Here is a 25,243-nt window from a genome sequence, read left to right on the forward strand (position 1 = left end):
GAAAGCATAACATCCACCTAAAACAAAACGTTTTTACCTTAACAGCAATCACTAGTAAAGCCCTCACCTTGTGTCAAATCCCCGAACAATCGCACCCATCGACTTTGCTGCACCTGCAGAGGCCAGCCCTGCCACACCGCCACCGACTATCAGAATCTAGGAAAGAAGGCAGAACCCATATGTTTTAAATAAAGTTCATGATCAACTGATTATGTAAAATCATCCGCTAGTAACTCTCAGGGCCAGGTACACAGTCAGCACGCAGTAATACAACAGGTGGTGCTGGTGGCGATGATCAGCCCTGAATAAATGTACTGTGTGGATAGGCTACTCTGTACCTGGACCGCGGCTGTTTTTCGGGTTTTTTCTTTCTTAGTTGCAGCACACGGGATCTTCCTTGCGGCATGTGGAACCTTTTGTTGCGGCTCACAGGCTCTTTGTTGCAGCGCAGGGGTTTCTCTCTAGTTGTGGTGAGCAGGCTCCGTATTTGCAGCACACGGGTTCTCTAGATGTGGCTCGCCGGCTCAGTAGTTGCCGCGTGGGGTCTTGGCTGCCCCGCGGCATGTGGGATCTTAGTTCCCCAACCAGGGATCGAACCCCCAAGTCCCTTGCATTGGAAGGTGGATTCTTTTTTTTTTTGGAAGGCGGATTCTTAACCACTGGACCACCAGGGAATTCCCCCGGACCACCACTGTTTTAAAAAGTTTTGTAAAGCTGATGGCAAAGGCCAAAAACTTCACTAAATCTAGTGTGACACTCAGCATCTCAGCGTAAAAGCTACATACAGCACCATCAGTGTTATGTATGTTAAAGACTGACAGGTTCTTTCCCACACTATCAAAGCTACTTCTACTAATACTATATATTATAGTATTCTAGCTCCCTCTCCCCTCTCAAATTTTAAGGTTTTCTATGTTCATAAAATATCAAAATAAGTTTCAAAGACGGGTACAACTTTGGTGAAACACCTACTCCTATTTTGAGCTTCTAAAAGGAACAGCAGGTGACCAACCACCTAATTTTGATCCACTTTCAATGAACTGCACCTGAAATTCGAAGCAATGTAACTAATCTCCCTAACCAAGGAAGGATCAGAGCCAAGAAAATCATAGAATTCCTCAGAAACAAGAGTCTCTCCGCCTTCTAAGAAACAAACTAAGAACAATGTCATCTGGAATGGGCCTTCCAGAGAAAAGACCTATTATACTTCGCAGTCAAAAAAAAAAAAAGTCACCCACAGAAACTGAGAAGTTTATAAATTCCCACCCACCCATCACGCCCACTTTTTCTGCCTCTTTAAGAAGACCAGGCTAGTGGAACTCTGCTCTGGTGACCCCTGGGCAGTGTCTCAGAGATTATGTGAATTGATCTTAATGGGAATGCTTTCTCTGGGGAGTCTACAAGAAAGGGGACAAAGAGGGACCAGAGGGAACAAGACGCTGCTGGGCTCCAAGGCACCAATCCCCACTCCACACACTGAAGCCCCACCACCACTAAAAAAAAAAAAAAAAATGAAATGAAAATAAGTAAAAGTCATAGGACTGGGCCAAGTTATCCTGAATCAAGAAATAACAGCAGGGGCTTCCCTGGTGGCGCGGTGGTTGAGAATCCGCCTGCCGATGCAGGGGACACGGGTTCGTGCCCCGGTCTGGGAAGAGCCCACATGCCGCGGAGTGGCTGGGCCCGTGAGCCACGGCCACGGAGCCTGCGTGTCCGGAGCCTGTGCTCCGCAACGGGAGAGGCCACAACGGTGAGAGGCCACGTACCGCAAAAAAAAAAAAAGAAAAGGAAAAAAAACAAACAACCCAATTAAAAAATGGGCAGAAGATCTAAATAGACATTTCTCCAAAGAAGACATACAGATGGCCAACAGGCACATGAAAAGATGCTCAACATCACTAATTATTAGAGAAATGCAAATCAAAACTACAATGAGGGTGCTTCCCTGGTGGCACAGTGGTTGAGAGTCCACCTGCCGATCCAGGGGACACGGGTTCGTGCCCCGGTCCAGGAAGATCCCACATGCCGCGGAGCAGCTGGACCCGTGAGACATGGCCGCTGAGCCTGCGCGTCCGGAGCCTGTGCTCCGCAACGGGAGAGGCCACAACAGGGAGAGGCCCGCGTACCGCAAAACAAAAAAAAAGAGAAGAAATAACAAAAGACCCCATGATTTAAGACACAGAATCCATTCTTCAAAAAGGGAAGAGGGGCTGGAAATGGAGTTAATGATCCATCATGCCTACGTTATGAAGCTCCATAAAAATCACAAAAGTACAGGGTTCCAGGAGGTTCCGGAAGCTTCCAGGAATGGTGTCCAAAGAGGGCATGGAAGCCGCACACCCCATCCCACGTACCTTTCCCTAGTCATCTCTCTCAACAGGATGTTCATCTGCATCCTTTATCATAGTCCTTCATAATAAACTGGTAAATAGGAAGTAAATTGTTTTCCTGAGTTCTGTGGGCACCTCTAGCAAATTAACTGAACCCAAGGCAGGTTGTGGGAACCTCTGACTTACGGCCAACCTGTCAGAAGCACAGGTGACAACCTAGACTTGTGACTGGCATCTGAAAGTGGGTGGGGACAGTCCTGTGGGCCTGAGTCCTTAACCTGTGAGATCTGATGCTATCTCCACGCAGATAGTTTCAGAATTAAGTGAAATTGTAGGGCACCCAGCTGGTGTCACAGAATTGCTTGGTGTGGGGAAAATCCCCACACATTTGGTGACTGGAAGTATCAGAAGTGAAGTGTTCTATATGAAAGTTAAGGAGAGACACAGGAGCAAGAGTGGAGTTTTTCCTAAACAATCCTAAATCAGACATTCCCTCATCTGCAAGAGGATCTGGGACTTCCCTGGTGGCACAGTGGTTAAGAATCCACCTGCCAGTGCAGGGGACACGGGTTCGAGCCCTGGTCCGGGAAGATCCTATGTGCCGCGGAGCAACTAAGCCCGTGCGCCACAACTACTGAGCCTGAGCTTTAGAGCCTGCGAGCCACAACTACGGAGCTCACGTGCCACAACTACTGAAGCCCACGCGCCTAGAGCCGGCGCTCTGCAAGAAGAGAAGCCACCACAATGAGAAGCCTGCGCACCGCAATGAAGAGTAGCCCCCGCTTGCCACAACTAGAGAAAAGCCCGCGCACAGCAATGAAGACCCAACACAGCCATAAATAAATAAATAAATAATTTTTTTAAAAAAAGAGGCTCTGAACTCTGTAACATGACCTAGAAGAAAGGCTCCACATCATCAGATCACTCTCCACCTTGCTCACCACACTCGAACACCAATGGCTTTCTTCACTCTCCTAGAAGCACTGAATTCTTTCCCATCACGGCACCTTTATGTGTGCTATTCCCTTGGCCTAGAATCCTGAACCCCGCTTTCTTTCTTCCCATCCTTTAGGTCCCAACCAAATGTCAGAGGTGCCTTCCCCATCACCCTAACTACAGTAGCTTGCTCCTATGACTCACCACCATATCATGCTGTTCCTTTCTTTTATATCTAAAATGACATCCCGTATGTGTTTGATGGTTTATTTATCTCCTCGCTGTGGTCCCTACTATGTGTAAATTTCTGTGGCAGGGGTTTTTTTGCCTTGTTCATGCCGTATCTCCAGCTACTAGAACAGTGCCTGGCACATCAGAAGCCATCAACCGATTGATTTTAGCTCATTCTAGACATGTAAGAACACTCCATGTTTAAAGGAAACCCCAATAAAATATTATGCAAGCTACTTTTTTTTTTTTTTTTGGCTGTGCTGCACAGCATGCAGGATCTTAGTTCCCCAACCAGGGATTGAACCCACACCCCCTGCAGTGGAAGCACGGAGTCTTAACCATTGGACTGCCAGGGAAGTCCCTAAGCAATCTACCTTGATAAGTCCATCTATTGTCCAATTCTTCAATATCAGGAAAGTTTTTCTGACATGTAACTAAAATCCCTTAAGCTGCAATTTAAATTTTCAGTAAAGAGAGTCACTTTTCCACCTTTTAAAAGCTGACTGATTCTTCTTCCTTTACACCTCTTGTCTTCTGTTTCACTTTTTAATCCCTTATATTAACAGCTTTCCTCTCACCTTCCAGACAGATTCTAACCAAAACTGAGTAGTGGATTTGTGCATCAAAGCATTCAGCCAGTCTAAGAACAGCAGCCAACTTCTGGCCACCATGAGAGTCAGACCTTTTCTTACGATCCCGAGAAAGAAGTCAGATGTAATCACTTTACGTATCACACCTCTGTGCTGTTTGCTCATACTCTCTTGTTAAGTTTTCTGGCCTCCACTTGAACCACGTGCCACCGTCCTCACCTGGTTTGTTTTTAAAGCCATGTATAACTAGATTTCTCAAAGCTGCTATTATCTTTTTTTCATTTTTTCTAGGAGATTTATTTTGTGTGAGAGCTCTGGGTTGATATAACAAAGTAATTAAGAGCAGGAAGCACCAAGTAAACTGTACCCTACAGAGTATACTCTGCAGATAGATGACAACGTTTAAGGTCCTGTTTCCTATACTCTGCTGAAAGGCTTACACTATTATTTAGGGTCCGTGGCCTCGAAGGGTCACAGCATAATCGATTCTTTCACCTAGCCACCACCACCTCTCATCAACTGCTCTTCTCTGCTCTCAATATAGATTAAAGAAACTGCACCCTTTCCCCCTGCCAAACACCCTGATTATACCACCTACTATTTCCTGTCCTCTTGACCCAAAATTTGGCAAAAAGTGAGAAAACCAAGTCTTTCCTGAGCCCATGTGTCACAATCATTGGGAAGTTGAGAATTTGCTGAATGTATCACGAGGCTTTTTAAACAATTACTAATAAACAAGTCATCCAAAATCCCTTTAAGAATTCAAGTTAGAAAGTGAAAAACAGGAAAAAAAAAATTGAACTTCCAGAAATGTCAAAATTCATTGTTATCAAGTAACCTTAAGTAGCTTTGAGGTTCTGCCATATATTTGTATATGACATGAACATCATAATTTGCAAACAAAAAAATTTTAAATAACTATTTAAATAACTATTTAAATAACTATTTAAAAACTACAATACCCTTGCCTAATTCATAGTATGAAGAAATATTAAAGTTTTACCTACCTTAGCTGGAGGAACTTTTCCAGCAGCTGTGATCTGACCAGTAAAAAAACGTCCAAAATGATTTGCTGCTAGTACAACAGCCTTGTAGCTTAAGAAAATAGAAAAATAAATGGATAAGTAATTCTATAAAATTAAAGAACTTAAGTTTATATGGGAGAAATTATTAAAGAATAAGAATAATAGCTAACATTTTTATAGTGACTACTATCTGTCAAAAACAGTTCTAAGTGCTGTATATATGCTTACTCCTAATCTTCACAACAATCCTATGGATAAGTATAACTATTATCTTCATTTTATAGGTGAGGAAACAGACACACAGAGGTGAAGAGACTTGACTGAGGTCTCTCAGCTAGTAAATGGCAGAGCCAAACGTCTGACCCTGGCATGTTGCCTACAGAGGCACACTCTTACCCGTGACGCTCTCTGAGCTCTTTGTAATGAGCACTACAGAAGCTCAGTTGGGATAAAAAAAAATGAAGGGAAGACAAGAAAATGCTAACAATGGTTTTCTTTGGCAGCTGGGACTACAGATACTTCAAACTTTCTGTTTTACTTTATTGTTCAAATTTTCCTTGTTGACTGTGTAGTCTTTATATAATAGAGGAAAAAAATCTTTCAAATTAAAAAAATTGGATTGGCTATATGCTTGTACATAATAAAATTCCAACCTCACAACAAAAAACACTTCCCTTGATCTCTAATGGTTGAAACCATGGGATTTTGAGACAGAGTGACCTCAGTTCAAGTCCAAGTTCTATCACTAACTAGCTTTGTGACCTTGGGCAAATTTCTTTAGTTCTCTAATCCTTGTTTTCTCATCTCTAAAATGGGAACAAAAAGAGTCTCTTAGTGTTGTGAGGACTAAATGATATAATGCAGGTAAAGCCCTTATCATAAAACCTGTTACAATAAGTGCTTGGTAAATATGTTTTTAGCTAAAGAAATGCTCTATGTATCAAAAACTAGTAATTTATACCACCTTTTCTTTAATAGGATATTTTTATTACACTAATTTCATTTCCTATTACATTAATTTCATTCTATTATTTTATACTTAAAAGGCACTTTTGCACACTCTCAGTAACACAGTCTACCTTAACATTATGATACAAAGATTAATATCATAATGCAAATATTATGATAAGATCCACCTGCTAGTTGACAAAAAAACCCTTTCCCTGGTCATATTTTTGTAAAATAATACTTGATATAATAATTAATGCAAAAGCATGGAACAGTTACCACTATTACTTTAAGTTAAATCATATTAGAGCAGAAAAATATTTTAATGATTACATTATTTGTTAGTTTTGAATCCAAGTGATAGAAATTTTCAGAGAGCAAACATGAATCTTCAGAGAGCAAAGATTCAAAGTCCACTATAAGGAATTAATTTTGGAATTAACGTTTTAAAAGATTCAGTTGTTATACTGGAAAAAAACAAAAATGAGACTGATTACACAGGAAATGTACAAGAAAACGTTGATAGTGGGAAAAGGTGATAAAAGTGGGGCTGTTTTTGATGAAAGCAAAAAGGCTCAGAATGAACATCAGGGAACTAGAAGGAGGGTGTCTTCACGGTAATACAGCTGTGTGTGTGAGTTAGATAATGATTTATCACACATTGTATGGGTAAGTATACTAGGTGATTCATCTCAAACTATGCCTTTTGCATATACCAGCTCAGGACGTAAGACAGTGATTCTTTAAACTGTGTCCCTGGATCCCCAAAAGTTCAAATTTCAGCCAACTCTGGGGCCATTGTGGCTGGGATGGAGAACAGAGAGAGAATGTTTCTAGACACCCTTCCATCCCTCAATTCAATGAAGACCACTCTGTTCTTACTGGATTTGTTTATACTGCTTCATATTTCATTTGCTCAAAAGATTCTGCAGCAGAAAACCACTGATCTAGAGCTACCGGTGGGGATAACCTTTCACACATGTGCATTTCACATGACAAAAATCAACAGCACCCTTAAAACTTTACGTTGTACATTTCCTATATAAAATTTTAAGTCCCATATTGCATAACTCTTCCAGAAACTAAAGAAATATGACAAAAGTTTATTTTGTCCCTTAGTATTAATTCACATCACAAGAAATATCTTCAAACCAACCATTTGCCATATTACATAAGGACAACAAAATGTGTTGTTAACTTGTCCTTTTCGTTTACTGCATCTCATTTATATCAAATGTGAACAAGTTGAAACCCAAAGTGGAATCTGTGGCACATTTGATATGCTACATCTAAGATATGAAACCTAAGAAAACTTTCAGTTCATGTGTTAGCTTTAAGAGTCTATTCAGGTTAGTCTTTTTTCATGCGCCGTTTTATTTTTTAAACATTTTCATTTGTCGGTGCCTCATTCATATTAGCAAGTTGTCACTACTAATAGTTTTCATGCTTAAAATCTAATTCAACAGGCTTCTTAGATGAGCTGATTTCATAAGCATCATCTGACTTCCAGATTTTTCCCACTCTCCAGGCAGAGTCAGCAATACACTGTACTCACATAGTTATTCCTATCCCTGCCCCGTGGCAGGCATGGTTACTCAGTCAGAGCCACATTCCTCTGAGCTGATTGGGCCTTGGAATTCTTTTATACACAGTGGTCCAGGCAATCAATGGGGAATGAATTAGTGCTGGTGGGCGAATGAAGTTTACTGCCATCTTGGCCATAGTTAGCCCTCAGTTATCAATATGGGTTTTGACACCAGATGAAACTTCCTCAAGCGCATGCATTTTCCCTATTCATTAAATATTTTATAATATTTACCTATGTAAATATTATATTTACCTATGTAAAAGCTAATTTTACATAATACCTATGTAAAAGCTAAAATTACATATAAAATATATATTTTATAATATTTACCTATGTAAATATTATATTTACCTATGTAAAAGCTAATTAAAATGGTAAATCTACCAATATGTATATATTAGATTGAACCATATGAAACTGCTAATATCCAACCATTTCTGACCCTATGACAACAGCAATTTATGTTAACTAAACTTATTGTGGTAGTAATTTCACTATATATATATATATATATATATATATATATATATATATATAGCAAATCATTGTTTACACCTTAAACTTATACAATGTTCTATGTCAGTCATACTGTAATAAAACTGAGGAAAAAAACAGTAATTTCAACCTAATATATACAAAAATATACACATATATACACACACACATGAAATACAGTGTATCCCTGTTAAAGTACAGATAAATTCCAAAGAACAAAATTTGGGACATTATGTATTCGGAAGTCAGAAGTACTTTCTTAGCATAGACTCAGGAGCCTTATAATTAGTAAACTAAAAATAAGACTTTCTACATTGCACCCTTTCCCTTTCTCATCCTTTATGACTAACAGTCTAAAAAGCAGTACTAGATCTATGTGAATTTTAAATCATTTGTTCTAAATTGTTATCACTACCCTTGCTATCGACTTCAGTAAAATATGAGTTCACTATATTAAGGTTTTTGGATAATTAGAAATTACTAACACTATGGTTTACTTACCATAGTTTTTCATGAAAACAGATATTAAGATATTGCATTTCATTTAAAAAAAAGTCATTTCCTTTGGTGGAAGGAAATACTACTTCCCTTCTCCCCATGAATATTAAAAAGTAGTGTACAATAGCATGCAAAGTGAAGAGCCATTTCCCACTGATGACTGTGAAACAATACAAGTCTTAAAAATAATTTAAGTGCACTCTCAGAAGGCTGCAATCTCCAACAATCATTACAAGTAAAATCATTGTGAGAGAGAAGAGCTACAGTGAGAGTGTTTCTATAGTACCATTGTGCTTTTGTTCGGCTGGAATGGAAAAGAATCAACCTACCCAGCAATGTTGGCCATGGAGCTTAGCGCATCGTATCCCTGAGCAATTGTGACTCTTGGAACCTGGTCCATCGCCAGAACTGTAGTTTTCCTTTTGGAAAGTTTATTTAGCAAGTCTGGATTTTGGGTTGGGTAAATAAAACTAATCAGTGTTCCCGATGTTTTTAAAAGGTCAGCTTCATGAACACCTAACGTTGGGTTAAGCATAGGGGCTCGCACCTAAGAAAAAAGTCATCACCAATTAAAAATGTAAATGCCTTTATAATATTTTTAAGTAAACAAAACAATTAAAATAATATGCCATGATTGAAATAACACTCCAGAAGTAATCTCTCAGCATAAATTTCTGACTCAATTCCTAAACAAAATAAAGCACACAAAGATCTATGCCACCGATCATCTCACTGAACCTATGACCTGGTCCTGAGTAAGGAGCACACATACCTGGAAATAGTGTTGGGACAGGTTTGATAATGACAGGTAGAGCAGTAAAAAAATATGTAGGTTCTACAACAAACCTGTTCTCCCAAAATGTATTACTCTGGTAAAATTAAGACATATTAGAATAAACAGGCAGGAAGTTTTTGTTGTGTGTTCAAAGAATCAACTCTTGTTAATTTTGGCAAGCACAAACATTTGGAGTGGTGAGAAGTTAAGAACAACATAAACTAAAATATCCATGGTAATATGTATCAATTTATGTCACCTTAAAATTCCAGAAGAATATTTATAGATGAACACAACTCAAACTAGTAGCCTTACTGAATTGGGTTTAAGCAAAAAGCTACAATATATTCTGTTAAGTATCAGTCAATGAACACACACTGCACATGCTTGAAAGTTTCAAACGTCCACTTTTTCAAGCCAACTTTTTTAAAATTCCATTTAAAAAGGTGTTTTAAAATGTGTTTCACATCCCTGTTTAAAATCAATCTTAAAGTATATGATTTCATTAGCTCCCGATTTGCAGCAATAGTGCTTTTAGGCTAGTAAGCACAGAAAAAGGAAAACAACTCTGAGACTTATGTTTTAAAAGGAAACAGAAACACAAACACTGGGTCAATACTGTCATTTCACAGCATTTCATCTCAATTTACCTATGAGACACCTTTATCTGTTATTCCCATTTCAGTTGTTGATCTGGTGATGCATGTGATTTTAGGTTCTGGACTTTAATTAAGACTCTCTGACAAGGTTATTTTTCCTCAGTGAGAATCTATAATGTAGATTTAATAAAAATTAGAGGACAACTTTGAATTAATTCTCCTGGCCCCTATCAAATGCTCAGCTGAGACTGCTGACATCTGAGCAAGTTAAGCCACTAGAACATTTCCCTGAAGGTGCTTTTGGGTCTCTAGTTCCTCAGGATATTAACAGACTTGACTCAAAAAAGAGACCCTAAGATCAAGTAGTTTATTAGTACGAGTATAAGGTTACTTAAGTTTTTCTATTATAGGATTTCTCAGTGCATTTAACATGCTCATACGCATTGTGAATCCCTAAAAGGAACACAGAGCGTTTCTAAAACTTATGTGCACCCTACTAATCCTTTTTTGTGGGACATCTCAAAAGGTTTTGGTCCCTATAACATACATTACAATGGGTTATACTCATTTTTCTATTTTCTCTAAGCTCTTTTATTATACCAAGTTACATTACCAAGTATCAGTATACCTAAACACTTAAAAACTTAAACTGAATTACTATTTATCTCCATATCATATTGTTATTAATTTTCTATAGAAGAAAAGTTTTGTGTCTCTGCAAAAAACATGATTTAAGACCCTATCAAGTTATTCAGTGGACTGTATGTAAAAAAAAAACGACGTGATTGAGTTCCCCTTAGAAATTAATGTAGGAAAAAAGCGGGTCTATCCTGAAAAAGTAAGCAGCTTATTTTAACCAGATAATCATGCTTATTTAATCCATACTTCCTTACTTGCCTTGGTTACAGAAGGCTTAGGATTTAAGTTAACGTTCAGATACAGTCTCTCTTTTCTCTACATGATTTTTTACTTAAGATTTTATTTGTAAAATTGCTTTTTTATTTGTAACATTGCTTTTTCCAGAATAGTCCTCCCTCTCTAGAAATAGTACCTACGTCAGTTAAATCACTATTCCTTCAAGGTATCAGAAGATCATTCTACATTCGGTCCCAGGAGGAGTTCCATGCCTCCTTTCCATTCTAGAAGCAGTTAAACACTCACCTGAGGGTATTGTGGACATATAGGAACCATGCACTGCAAATTTTCCCTAGGCAATAAGAAGGGCACTTCCACATAGCAAATGTAAAAAGGAAGATCACTTCTTCTTTTCTCATGGTTAAATATAGGTCACATTGCCTGACAAAAGTTCTACTGGAACATGAAGAATATTCACAACATGCAACCATTTCTTTGAGAAAAAAATCATCATTTGAAAGTATGGAAAACTATAAGCATAGAAGAGGTAATTTAATCTTTCTACAAGAAGATTTAGAAAAGTCAGCATGCCATAAATGGAAGGGGGAAAGGAATAATTACTTTGACCACCAAATCAGAAGCCAGCACTTCCTTCGCCCCTTGGATCTGGGCACCTGCTGCTCTGTAGTGATCATCTGAGAACTTGGAAGCTTCGCCAGCACCCGACTCCACAACAATATTAAAACCCTGCTTGACCAAGGCCTGAACGCCAGCAGGAGACAATGCCACTCGCTTCTCATTTTGGAAAATCTCTTTGGGGACCCCAATAGTCAGTTGCTTATATGGAATTCCTACAACAAAGACAAAAAAAAAAAAAATTTGGTAAATAACACCACCAAAAGCCAGTGTTTTAATAATACCGTTCAGAAAGCAGAAATGGGCAGTCTGTTCAAAATATACTGCACATACAGGCTGCTGTTCAAAATGATGTTCCTGATTCATACTCATAATTTTTTTACTTTTTTTGATAAGATGACTAGAAATTTTTATATCCACTCTCCTGAAAACCCAAATATTTTATTTAACCAAATGGCTCTCTTCAAGGCCTGTAACTAGCTTAGCTTATTCTTAGGGAAAAATACGTTGAAAGGCCACTCAGCAGGCTAACCCCACTCATCTAACTAACCCTCTCAGGTTTATGGTCTCCTGGTCTTTACCTTTAAGGAAGACAGAAGTAATTAACTATTTTGAAAAACAACCCTACACTAGACACTTTGATGGCCTGCCACACCCAAAGTCCTTTTCTTGGCAATTTGGCAATTGCAATTTCTTGGCAAATAGGCAATTCCTCATAGATTTCCAAGTGTTGTATCTTAAGACCTTCCATTCTTGGCCACAACTGATTAGACCAGGGGTGGGCAGCTGGGTCAGAGATAACAGTCTACAGGCCAGACCTAAGGAAAACCAGCAGTCCATGAGATGACTTATACAGGAACTCTGCCTGAGGACACTCCATGTTGGCCAATGACTATCCAACCCAATCAGGTTCTCTCAAAGGGAGTTTGGATGCAAGACCCACCGAAAAGGACAAAGAGAGTAGAATGGTGCAGCAGCTATTCATAAACACAGCCATGAGATAATCAAAGGGAGGTCAGCAGCCACAACAGTAGAAACATCAGTAGTGGACATGCAGAGGAGTCATGGCTATGAAATCCAGAATAACATCCCACTTTTCCAAGAAGTAGATGAAGGGTTTCCTGGGCTCCCATACTTCCCAAGAATCCATAAAATAAAAATAAACCCTCATCACAAAATATAACATGATGTGACTGTGTTGCCTGCAACACAAAAGAACCTGTATAACACAGAGTTAAATTATTTATATATGGTTCAGACCAGACTTAGCTAAAGTAGACTAGTTTCTTCTGTTGTTTTACTCAATATATGGACACAAACAGATATTTTTTTTTAATGAAGAGCGTCTGCTTCTATATAAGTTTTACTAAAGTTTAGAAAACCCACTCTAGCAATCTAAACTCTGAATATATATAATAAAAAGATAAATCAAATTATCTCTACAGAGTAATTTATTGAGACCTTAGAGAGACTAAATCAACCTAAAATAGCTGCATTTGGACATACAGTCTTAGATCCCACACTGTTTAAGCAGTAATAATTGACAGTAGGCCAAAGGCAAACATATGCTGAATCTTGCTCTCTACTTAAAAGAAGAGGGAGGAAAATAATTGAAAGCTGGCAAATATCTTGAATTAATGTGCAAAATTAAACCACATAAACTAATCTGGAGTTCACTTATCTGACAACCTCAAATTATCTAGGTCCTACCAAAGACAAATGAAGTCGTATCAAAAGGATTTAGGATCCAACCTCAAAGGGCTTCCGCTGGCCAAATATGAGCCAATTTGAGCATCAAAAAGATAATTAATTGCAATGTAGTAAAACACATCTAAAGATGTTAAAATCCATGAGTTCAGGATAATAATAAATATTTCAAAATCCAAAAAATAAATATTTCCTGGGCCTCCCTGGTGGCGCAGTGGTTGAGAGTCTGCCTGCCGATGCAGGGGACACGGGTTCGTGCCCCGGTCTGGGAAGATCCCACATGCCGCGGAGCAGCTGGGCCCGTGAGCCACGGCTGCTGGGCCTGCGCATCCGGAGCCTGTGCTCCGCAACGGGAGAGGCCACAGCAGTGAGAGGCCCGCATACCGCAAATAAATAAATAAATAAATAAATATTTTCTAAAAGCTTCATTGGTCAACTGGGGAGAAAGTAAGGTGTGATAGGCAGAATCATGGTCTCCCAAATATATCCATGTCCTAATCCTCAGAATCCAATACATGGCAAAGGAGAATTAAGGTAGCAGATGGAATTAAGGTTGTTAATCAGCTGACCTTGAAACAGGGAGAATATCCTGGATTATTTGGGTGGGCCCAATGTAATCACATGGGTCCTTAAATGTGGAAGAAGGAAGCAGAAGAGTCAGAGGCAAAGAATAATTTGAAGATGTTATCCTGCTGGACTGGAAGGCAGAGGCAGAGGCCATGAGCCAAGGAGTGCAGGCAGTCCCCAGAGGCTGGAAAAGGCAAGGGCACAGATTCTCCCCTAGAGCCTCTGGAAGTGAGAACCATTTCAGACTTTGGCCTCCATAAGTGTAAAATAATAAATTTGTGTTATATGAAGGCAGTAAGTTTGTGATCATCTGTTACAGCAGAAGTAGAAAATGTATACATAAGAAAACCAGCTGATTAGCAAAACTAGTAAATAATGGAAAATAATCAAACATCTACCCACCCTTCCAGTACAATCTCAGAGTGACTAAATACAGTTGGCCCTCCGTATCCACGGATTCAACCAACCACAGATCAAAAATATTAAAAAGGTTCCAGAAAGTTCTGAAAAGCAAAACTTGATTGTATTAGGCATTATGAGTAACCTAAGACGATTTAAAGTGTACAGGAGGATGTGTGGAGGTTATGTGCACATACTACACCATTTTATAGAAGGGACTTGAGCATCCGCAGATTTTGGTATCCACGGGAAGTCCTGGAACCAATTCTCCATGGATACCAAGGGATGACGTAATACAGGGAAAGATTTTTTAATAGAAAAATTCTAACTAATAAATGAAGATAAAATGATAGAATATCACCATTTTAAAGCCCCTGATAAAATCACGGATTTACTTAATGACCATCAAATGACTGCTACAGCGTTTGAGTGAAAAGCTGATGAGAACTTCACAATAGATGGATCACACTGACAGCATCTAAAATCACTGATGAATCTTCTTGATGTGCTGCAACAGATAGTACACAGCATCACCTATGAAGTACACTTGCCAAAAAAAGCAAACCTGGGTCTGATCAAGCCTCTAGCTCTAGCTAAATGTTACAGAAAATACAAGCGACAGAGAAACTGGTTAAATAATACCAAGGGAATTCAATAAGCTAAACCTAGATAGAATGTGAGAAATTCTACAGAACAACTAAATTCTTCAACAAATAAATTAAAAAGAAAACAGAGGAGAGGAACATACAGACCAAAAGAGACCTAAGAGACGAGCAAGCAAATACAACACATGGACCCTGTTCGGATCACCATTTGAACAAAGCAACTGTTAAAAAAAAAAAAGAAAAGAAAAAATTGAGAAAATATGAATACTGACTGAAATTACTTTTCATGCTTTTCAATGTGGTAATGAAAGTGTGGTTATATTACGGAATAAATAGGACCCTCATCTTTTAGAGGTAAAAAATAATTATCTAGGAAACAGTCAAGAACCAGAAGTTAAACAAACAAGAAAAGTCTTATGCATAGTTGATATAGAGATCTTGAAGTCCGCGCTTTCACTCACAAGGACAATTCCCATGTGCTCAGTGTAGTTATTGGCTTTTACTTTATACACAATTTTATCACACTGGATAATCTGGCTTTTCAGAACACTTTAAAAAAAATCTGAAGATAAGGCTGAGGGCTCTCAGAGGCAGATACCCTGCCAACAGTGACTTGTCATGAGAGAACAAGAAAAGAGCTGTGAAGTCTACAAAAGGCAGACATAAGAACTCAAAAAAACCTTGGGGCTTCCCTGGTGGCGCAGTGGTTGAGAGTCCGCCTGCCGATGCAGGGGACGCGGGTTCGTGCCCCGGTCTGGGAAGATCCCACATGCCACGGAGCGGCTGAGCCCGTGAGCCATGGCGCTGAGCCTGCATATCCGGAGCCTGTGCTCCGCAACAGGAGAGGCCACAGCGGTGAGAGGCCTGCGTACCGCAAAAAAAAAAAAACTCAAAAAACCTAGCAGTTTAGGCGGCCTTAATGTACAAATAGTCCTACAAACAAAAAGGGAATTATTCTATTTGGCAAAGACTTCTGGTTTCTCTCAAATAACCACGCTGTTCCTCCCCTAAAAATAACAGAATGCTATTTTTATTTGAGTATGTTGCCACGCAGAATAAAAAAACTAAATGGCCAAGTCTCCCTTAGAGCTACATATTGCCACCTGTCTGAGTTCTGGCAAATGAGGTGTAGACAGAGTGCTGGGAGGGTCTCTGGGCAAGATGCCTAAAGCGATCTGACTCAGCTTAGAAGGTTCCCCTTTGACACTCTCCTCCTTCCGGCTTGCACCCCAGAACACAAGCAAGTGGGGGTCCTAGCAAGGAAGGCCTTGGAGGCCACTGGAAGACTTCAGCTCTTACTCTGTGTGACCTAGGAAGCTAGTTGCAAATTTTGAATAGAAGAGTGACATGATCTTTCATTTTAAAAAGATTATTCTCATTGTCATGTACAGAACAGACTGTTGTCGGGGACAGAAGTAGAAAGCAGAGACCACTTAGAAGACTAATGCAATAATCCAGGTGACAGATGGTAGTGGCTTGGACCAGGATGATAACAGTGGTGATGGTGAAAAGAGGAGAGATTCTGGATAAAAGGTAGAGCTGACCTATACCCACTATGCGGATCTGGAATGTCTCCAAGGTTTCTGACCTGAGCAACTGAGATGAAGTTGCCATTTACTAAATCAAGAAACATTAATGCAGATCAATTAATACACCTAGTTCCTAATTCCTGAGCATAGCTGAGCCATATATGTACAATTCCCCAACACCCACCAGGAAAGAGGAAGAGCTGCTAGGAGAAATGGATACTATGAGCAATAGTTTCCTGGGTACAACTCAACTGATTTGACATTTTTTTTTTCTATTATATTTTCTTTTCTGTTAGCACTGACAGTCAGGAACTTCCATGCATGGAAAATATAAGAAAGCACTCATTTCGTTTTTTACTCAAAATGATCACTGTCAAACACAGGGCTGTAAAACTGCATGCCTTATTTTATCTATCATCAGGAGATCTATTGGCTCCTATGACGTGAAGTGAGACTTTACCTGGTTTTACAGGGGCTTTACACCACAGCGCCTGATGAGTATGAAATGTTCGTAAAAAATCCTTCTTCCTAGGTAGAACCTTACAGGACCCCAAATTGCTAAGGAAAGGGCAGGAACAGCCAGTCGCCACTGTTTTCAGTAGGTTCGCCATGTTCACAGGAGCTCCCAACTTTCTGAATCCCCAATTTCCTTGAAGGTAAATCACTAAAGGAAAGAAAACGAAACATTTCTGTGCTGAGAAAGACATACTTTGCCTTTCGTACATCAAAAACATTAAAAACCAAAAAAAAGCTAATTCAAAGAGGTTGGAAAATAACAGTTAAATGTGGGCATCTACAATGAATTTATTTGCCAAGTCCTTTACTTACAGAAGATGCTTCAAAAGTTTGTTTCTAACTCAGGTATTAAAAACTTGGAATCCGTTTTCCCACTTAAATTGTAGTTATAAACTCACTATTCAATTCCAAGCCTAGGTCACATAAGTCTAATTGATCCTTAATGTAGCTGGAAAGTTAAAAAAAAATGCTATAAAGTCCAGTCACATCTTACATGAAAGTTACTGTCTAAGTCAGCTTGTCCAGCAAAAATTGCATAAAGTCAAAATTACCAGTAATTTCCCTTAGATTGTCTAAAATACTGTACAATACAGTAGTACTTGTTTAGCTACCACGCTATACAGAAAACACCCACATACTTTTCAGCATCAGGATATTCCTCCTGTGAGATACCCCCCTCAACCCAGACTGACTGAGTGAATGATAGATTCATGTTTGTTAGGTGTACATAGCAAGAAAATTAAACATGCATGGAATATGACTCCGATTTTAAAAATGAAAGAAAAATTCCATGGTTAACCTTATCACATAGGTTTGTGCTTGCAGATGTGGGCATAACTAGGAATTCTCTCAGTGGTTCCCACAAGTGGCCAGTTTTTGCCAGCTCTAACTGAGCTAGGTGAAGTGTCATCGACCTTTGCTGTTTCTGAGGCTTCAGTGGCTACCTCCACCACCCTCTGTGGCAGATCCCCAGGGGTACATAGAAGGCACTCCCACCATCCCCCTGACTCCCAATGCTCTCTTTCCTTCAAAAATGGGAAGAAGTAGAGGACCTGGAACTCCATCAATCAACCTCAGCTAACTCCACTAACTATGCCTTTAGGCTCTGCCCCATCATGCGGTCCCTCCTGGGGTCCAGCACCCAAACCCAGCAGACTCCATAAACATACTTCCAACCTCCAGAGGAAGAAGGGTCTAACTCATTTTTTATGTCATAACTACTGCCACAGCTCCCTGAAGCAACTTCCTACAAACACCAGAAAGCAACAATGGGAACAGAAGTACGCGATCCAGGTAGGGCTTATTCTTAAGATGTCCTTTAATTCAACAAACATGTACTGAGGGCTGAGTCTCAGAGGCACAGCCGTCAGGAGCATCTGTAGAATTAAACTGGAATAGGTCACAGACTTGGAGATAAGAAAAGTCAACAAGTAATAACACGGCAAGCAGAGTAACACAAATCCAAAGTTCCAGGCATCAAAGGAGATCATGTCCTCCTACAAGGCTGAGAAAAGGAAGGCAAAGGCATTTGAGAAGGAGAGAATACTACGAAAAAAGCTAAGGAAGAGGGAGCAAGCAAGATGTGTTCAGGCATGCAATCAAAAATGTGAATAATTCTTTGCATTCAAATAGAAGGTTTTATATTTTCACAGCATTTCCATATATGTCATTTCATCGCAGTCCTAAAGCACTCCTGAGTCAATAAATACCTTCCTCATTCATTCACAGGTCACCTCTACGGTTATTCATGGCTGGGAATGGAGAGCAAATAAGTTCAGAATTCAGCCACCCATTGGAAATATTCACTGAATCTATGCCAAGAACTGAGGGAGATACAAATATATATAAAATATAATTCTTGGAATTTGGAACCAAGATGGCGGAGTAGAAGGACGTGCTCTCACTCCCTCTTGCGAGAACACCAGAATCACAACTAGCTCCTGGACAATCATCGACAGGAAGACATGGGACCTCACCAAAAAAGATACTCCACATCCAAAGACAAAGGAGAAGCCACAATGAGATGGTAGGAGGGGTGCAATCACAGTAAAATCAAATCCCATAACTGCTGGGTGGTGACTCACAGACTGGAGAACACTTATACCACAGAAGTCCACCCACTGGAGCGAAGGTTCTGAGCCCCACGTCAGGCTGCCCAACCTGAGGGTCCAGCAATGGGAGGAGGAATTCCTAGAGAATCAGACTTTGAAGGCCAGCGGGATTTGACTGCAAGACTTTGACGGAACAGCGGGTAACAGAGACTCCACTCTTGGAGGGCACACACAAAGTAGTGTGTGCATAGGGACCCAGGGGAAGGAGCAGTGACCCCATGGGAGACTGAACCAGACCTACCTGCTAGTGTTGGAGGGTCTCCTGCAGAGGCAGGGGGTGGCTGTGGCTCACCATGGTAACAAGGACACGGCAACAGAAGTTCTGGGAAGTACTCCTTGGCATGAGCCCTCCCAGCGTCCGTCATTACCCCACAAAAGAGCCAGGGATGCAAGGCTTCTTCAATATATGCAAATCAATCAATGTGATACACCATACTAACAAATTGAAGAGTAAAAACCATATGATCATCTCAATAGATACAGAAAAAGCCTTTGACAAAATTCAGCACGCATTTATGATAAAAACTCTCCAGAAAGTGGGCATAGAGGGAACCTACCTCAACATAATAAAGGCCATATACGACAAACCCACAGCAAACATCATTCTCAAAGGTGAAAAACTGAAAGCATTTCCTCTAAGATCAGAAACGAGACAAGGATGTCCACTCTCGCCACTATTATTCAACACAGTTTTGGAAGTCCCTGCCACGGCAATCAGAGAAGAAAAAGAAATAAAAGGAATCCAAATTGGAAAAGAAGAAGTAAAACTGTCACTGTTTGCAGATGACATGATACTATACATAGGGAATCCTAAAGATGTTAACAGAAAACTAGTAGAGCTAAACAATGAATTTGGTAAAGTTGCAGGATACAAAATTAATACACAGAAATCTCTGGCATTCCTATACACTAACAATGAAAGATCATAAAGAGAAATTAAGGAAACAATCCCATTCACCACTGCAACAAAAAGAATAAAATACCTAGGAATAAATCTACCTAAGGAGACAAAAGACTTGTATGCAGAAAACTATAAGACACTGATGAAAGAAATTAAAGATGATACCAACAGATGGAGAGATATACCATGTTCTTGGATTGAAAGAATCAATATTATGAAAATGACTATACTACCCAAAGCAATCTACAGATTCAATGCAATCCCTGTCAAATTACCAATGGCATTTTTTACGGAACTATAACAAAAAACTTAAAATTTGTATGGAGGCACAAAAGACCCGGAATAGCCAAAGCAGTCTTGAGGGAAAAAAACAGAGCTGGAGGAATCAGACTCCCTGACTTCAGACTATACTACAAAGCTACAGTAATGAAGACAATATGGTACTAGCACAAAAACAGAAACATAGACCAATGGAACAAGATAGAAAGCCCAGAGATAAACCCACGCACCTATGGTCAACTAATCTATGACAATGGAGGTAAAGATATACAATGGAGAAAAGCAAGTCTCTTCAATACATGGTGCTGGGAAAACTGGACAGCTACATACAAAAGAATGAAATTAGAACACTCCCTAACACCATACACAAAAATAAACTCAAAATGGATTTGAGACCTAAATGTAAGACCAGACACTATAAAACTCTTAGAGGAAAACAAAGGAAGAACACTCTTTGACATAAATCACAGCAAGATCTTTTTTGATCCACCTCCTAGAGTAATGGAAATAAAAACAAAAATAAACAAATGGGACCTAATGTAACTTCAAAGCTTTTGCACAGCAATGGAAACCATAAACAAGACGAAAAGACAACCCTCAGAATGGGAGAAAATATTTGCAAAAGAATCAACTGACAAAGGATTTATCTCCAAAATATATAAACAGCTCATGCAGCTCAATATTAAAGAAACAAACAACCCAATCTAACAATGGGCAGAAGACCTAAACAGACATTTCTCCAAATGGCCAAGAAGCACATGAAAAGCTGCTCAACATCACTAATTAGAGAAATGCAAATCAAAACTACAATGAGGTATTACCTCACACCAGTTAGAATGGGCATCATCAGAAAATCTACAAACAACAAACGCTGGAGAGGGTGTGGAGAAAAAGGAACCCTCTTGCACTGTTGGTGGGAATGTAAATTGATACAGCCACTATGGAGAACTGTATGTAGGTTCCTTAAAAAACTAAAAATAGAATTACCATATGACCCAGCAATCCGCTACTGTGCATATACCCAGAGAAAACCATAATTCAAAAAGACACATGCACTCCAATGTTCACTGCAGCCCTATTTACAATAGCCAGGTCACGGAAGCAACCTAAATGCCCAGCAACAGATGAATGGATAAAGAAGATGTGGTATGTATATATACAATGGAATATTACTCAGCCATAAAAAGGAACGAAATTGGGTCATTTGTTGAGACATGGATGGATCTAGAGTCTGTCATACGGTGAAGTAAGTCAGAAAGAGAAAAACAAATATCGTATAGTAACACATATATGTGGAACCTAGAAAAATGGTACAGATGAACTGGTTTGCAGGGCAGAAACTGAGACACAGATGTAGAGAACAAACGTATGGACACCAAGCAGGGTAAGCGGCAGGGGGGTGGGGGTGGGGGTGTGATGAATTGGGAGATTGGGATTGACGTGTATACACTGATGTGTATAAAACTGATGACTAATAAGGACCTGCTGTATAAAAAAAATTTAATTTAATTTAAAAATAAAAATATAATTCTTGTCTTGAGGGAGATTTTGAACTACCATTACCAAGGACCTAGTCCTATCCCAACTTCCCCACTTACCCTAGTTTCTCTTCTTGGATCACCCCAGCTCCCCAACAACCACCATTCTCACTGGTCAGGCTTAGCCAGACCTCATCAGCAAAAGAACAAAGCTGCCTAGAATACAGGCCGGGTATAGTCTAAGCCTGCCACACACTCGCTGTTTGACCTGAATCTCTCAGCACCTCAGTCTGCTCATCTATAAAAGGAGCACAGGAAAGCTCCTTTGTAGGACCCCATTAGGCTCTATAAGTTTTATGATTAGATGAGATTTTGCAATGCTTTAAAGCTGAAGTCCTATTTCATGGCCTGGAGCCTGGAAAATTAGCCCTGACTACTTGTAAATGTCACTAAGCCTAAATAAAATAAAAATGACCCTGAAAGATATTCAGAGAATATTTGAACCATGCTATCACAGCCTAGGACTTGTTAACATCAAAGATAGTACAGTTGACCCTTGAACAACGGGGGTTTGAACTGCATGGGTCCACTCCTAGGCAGTTATTTTTCAACAGTAAATATTAACATTACTACGATATACACAGTCCGTGGTCCGCTGAATCCTCGGATGGGGAGCAACGGCAGATACAGAGGGCCCTTATTCAAGAGCCAACTGTATTCCATCTTAATTGTCACATTTTCCCCTATCTTCGCTTTAAAGCTCTTTGCTGTTTTATTATCCATGTCTTCTATGGCTTTTAAGCAATGGAGAAAAACTTTACAACTCAAAATGGAAAAAAAAAACTGTTTTTTTTAGTATGGCATTCATACAGCCGTTTAATGTAAGTTATTTTGGTAAATATCTCCCCTAATAGATTAAAATCCTCGGAGACAAGCACCTGAGAGAGGATAGTATTGAGGCTAAGAGGGTGAACTCCTGGTTGGAAGGCGCCACTCTGCAACACATTAGCTGTGTCACCCTGGCAAGTCACTTCTTTGTGTCTGATTTCACCACCTTTAAAATGGGTTAAATCATAATGGCACCTATCATATAGGGTTATTGTGAGGATTAAAAGGACACAGTATCTTCATTGCTATCAGTGTTCACTTTATTACCTCTGGCCCAGTGCCTTGCACAAAATAGAGGAAATCAACAAGTATTGTTTGACTGAGTGAATGAATAACTAGGGCTAGGTAACCTGAAGCCTGGGGATCTATGAACACATTCTCCAAGAAACTTCAGGAAATTTCCTTTAAAAATTAAATGCTGGGCTTCCCTGGTGGCGCAGTGGTTGAGAGTCCGCCTGCCGATGCCGGAGACACGGGTTCGTGCCCCGGTCCGGGTAGATCCCACATGCTGCGGAGCGGCTGGGCCCGTGAGCCATGGCCGCTGAGCCTGCGCGTCCGGAGCCTGTGCTCCGCAACGGGAGAGGCCACAACAGCGAGAGGCCCGCGTACTACAAAAAAAAAAAAAAAAATTAAATGCTATGTAGCTTTGTGGAAAAGTGATTCCATCAGCAAAGCTAAGCAGCCTGAGCACTCCTGCTAATAAGAAAGCAATCCTAAACTGTCCATTCAATTAAAAAAAAAAAAAGCCAAAGTTTGCAAGTAAAAGGGTGCCCTGGAGAAGAGAGAAATATTTTAAATTAAAGCTCACAAGCCTCACCGTTCCTAACACAGCCTGTCCTACAAGACTCCTTACAGATTCCTTAAGGACTTCCCTGCACCAGAGGGCGAATAAAGGACGCCTGCAACTTTAATAAACAAGTTACACTTCTAAAACGAGACATACCAACCAAGGACACAATACCCTACAAAAGCTTAGACTGGCAGGCAGCGTGACTTTGCCCAAAGCCACGGGTTCAGCTCCTCCCTCTGCAACTAAACTGCCACCCTGCTGGCAGCTGCCCGGGACCGCTATTTATAGCGTTCCCCGGAAGCCGATTGGCCGAGGCGGCGTAATAGTCATTCCGCCTCCGGAGTTCGAATCAGCTCTGCCCCCTCCGCTGTCTCTCCCGCATTGCCAACCCCGGCCCCACTCTTGGCCCAATAGAGGCATGCCCCGACCACCACCAGCCCGCCTCCGACATACACTCACAACTTTCGACACCAACTGTGTCTCCAGCCAGTCACCCACCCCAAATTCCCTCCGGGTTCAAGCACAATTTCGGAGGGTCCAGGTGCCACCTCTCTGGGTGCACCACGTACCAAGAGTCCTCTATGACCTCCTTCCCTTCTTCCATCCTGCAACCTGAAACAACCCCGTACAACTCCCGCCGCCCCACACAGCTCCAAAATCTGCACCTGCACAGCTGACACCTCGTTCCCTGCCCTCAGCGAAGACGCAGTTTTCGAATCCACCATCCCCCACTTGCTTCCACGTCGCCCCCGCTCGAGACAAGAAAGGGGGCCCTCGAGGCACTGTTCTCCTTCCCGGCCCAAGGCTCCCGAGGGTCCACCACGTGCAGGGGTCACTGCCGACCCCGCCCCCTTCGGCTCCTTGACAGATCTCCTTCTCCGCGGGCGCCAGGATCTTCTGGACCAGCCCCAAGCCCCCTCCCCAGCTGCGCCCCAGGAGCGCGCCCGGGCTGCCCGCGCCTTGACGCTCACCTTGGCAGGGAGGCCGGGCGGCCGCGGGTTGCGAGGGGACGCCGCGCTGGCAGACCTGGGCTCCAGCCCCGCGGCGCGGCGCCTCCAACCCGGAAGAACAGCCCCAAGCCGGTGGTGGCTGAGGCCACGTGACGACGGCACAGCCCCCACCCCGGCCCAGCGCCCTCTCCTCGCCGGGCCCTTCTTCCCGCCCGGCCGCCTCCACCAGCCCGCCCGCCAGCCAGCCCTCTCTCCGAATGAAAAAACCTCACGAAATGCCCCTTAGCGCACAAAGGCCAGTTACCCCAAGGAACACTTCCCTCTCCTTGGTGGCAGCCAAAAACCTCTTTGTCCCGGGCTCGACCTGTGGCCTACCCGCCCCCCTCCCGCGTTTTCCCTCGGCCCGTGCTTGTCAATCAAACCTGGAGCCCAACGCAGGCGCTGAAGTTCCCAGGGCTACATTGGTCCTCTCCTGGAGAGCCAGTTACAAAGTGTGATCGCCTCTCCAGTGTCCCACCAGAACAAATGAAATAACAGAACTCCACTTTTGGTACCTGACTTTCCTCTAGCTGTCTAGGAAAAATCAGAACTTCTAAAAGGCAAGTGGGAGGAGGCCAGGAGGTGGTGAAGGGCGGGAATGGGGGCGTTGTTTTTCCATTCCGGACGGAGGGTGGAGTTAAATTCCTCTGAGAAGAAGTCAAGGCCCCAAAATTAACACACATCTGCTGACTGGTCTTCCTAGGCACGCCCATAGAAAGTCGTGTGCTTCTGTTCGTATTAATATCCAGGGGCTGGAGAGCGCCCTTGGTGGACGTTAAGTGTCCTGACCAGGCCTGGGCTCATTTCGGCAAAACAACTAAAGGACGCTGAAACGTAATGACTTGTGTTACTTAGTCTGCAGGTGTCTTCTGATTAAAAGCGGGAATAATAAGGTAGAGAGTATAAATTGGTTCACTTACCCAAAGCTGAATCATCACGAAGTGTCAGTATGGTCACTGCATTTTTACTTTAATTGAA

At 41.2% G+C, this 25,243-nt stretch overlaps 1 protein-coding gene across 5 annotated transcripts in view; it reads right to left on the minus strand.

The window, feature by feature from the left end:
* NNT (nicotinamide nucleotide transhydrogenase) overlaps positions 1-24,812 on the minus strand; it is a 95,337-nt gene extending 70,525 nt beyond the window's left edge. The window contains exons 1-6 of one of the 5 annotated variants that reach the window (XM_082836079.1): positions 24,649-24,812; positions 16,774-16,977; positions 11,492-11,721; positions 8,971-9,188; positions 5,095-5,182; positions 68-156 (exon numbers count right to left, since the gene is read on the minus strand). In XM_082836079.1, the coding sequence (XP_082692205.1) occupies positions 68-156; positions 5,095-5,182; positions 8,971-9,188; positions 11,492-11,721; positions 16,774-16,924 (776 nt within the window). In that variant the 5' untranslated portion in view covers positions 16,925-16,977; positions 24,649-24,812. Of the gene's footprint in view, positions 1-67; positions 157-5,094; positions 5,183-8,970; positions 9,189-10,066; positions 11,468-11,491; positions 11,722-16,773; positions 16,978-23,941; positions 24,180-24,247; positions 24,356-24,648 lie in introns of those variants that run through there. The other 4 variants (XM_082836081.1, XM_082836080.1, XM_082836082.1 and 1 more) reach the window with 4 other exon arrangements.
* Between the last annotated feature and the right edge of the window lie 431 nt (positions 24,813-25,243).

This window comes from Leucopleurus acutus, assembly GCF_964270905.1.
Source record: "Leucopleurus acutus genome assembly, chromosome: 3".
Lineage (NCBI taxonomy): Eukaryota > Metazoa > Chordata > Mammalia > Artiodactyla > Delphinidae > Leucopleurus > Leucopleurus acutus.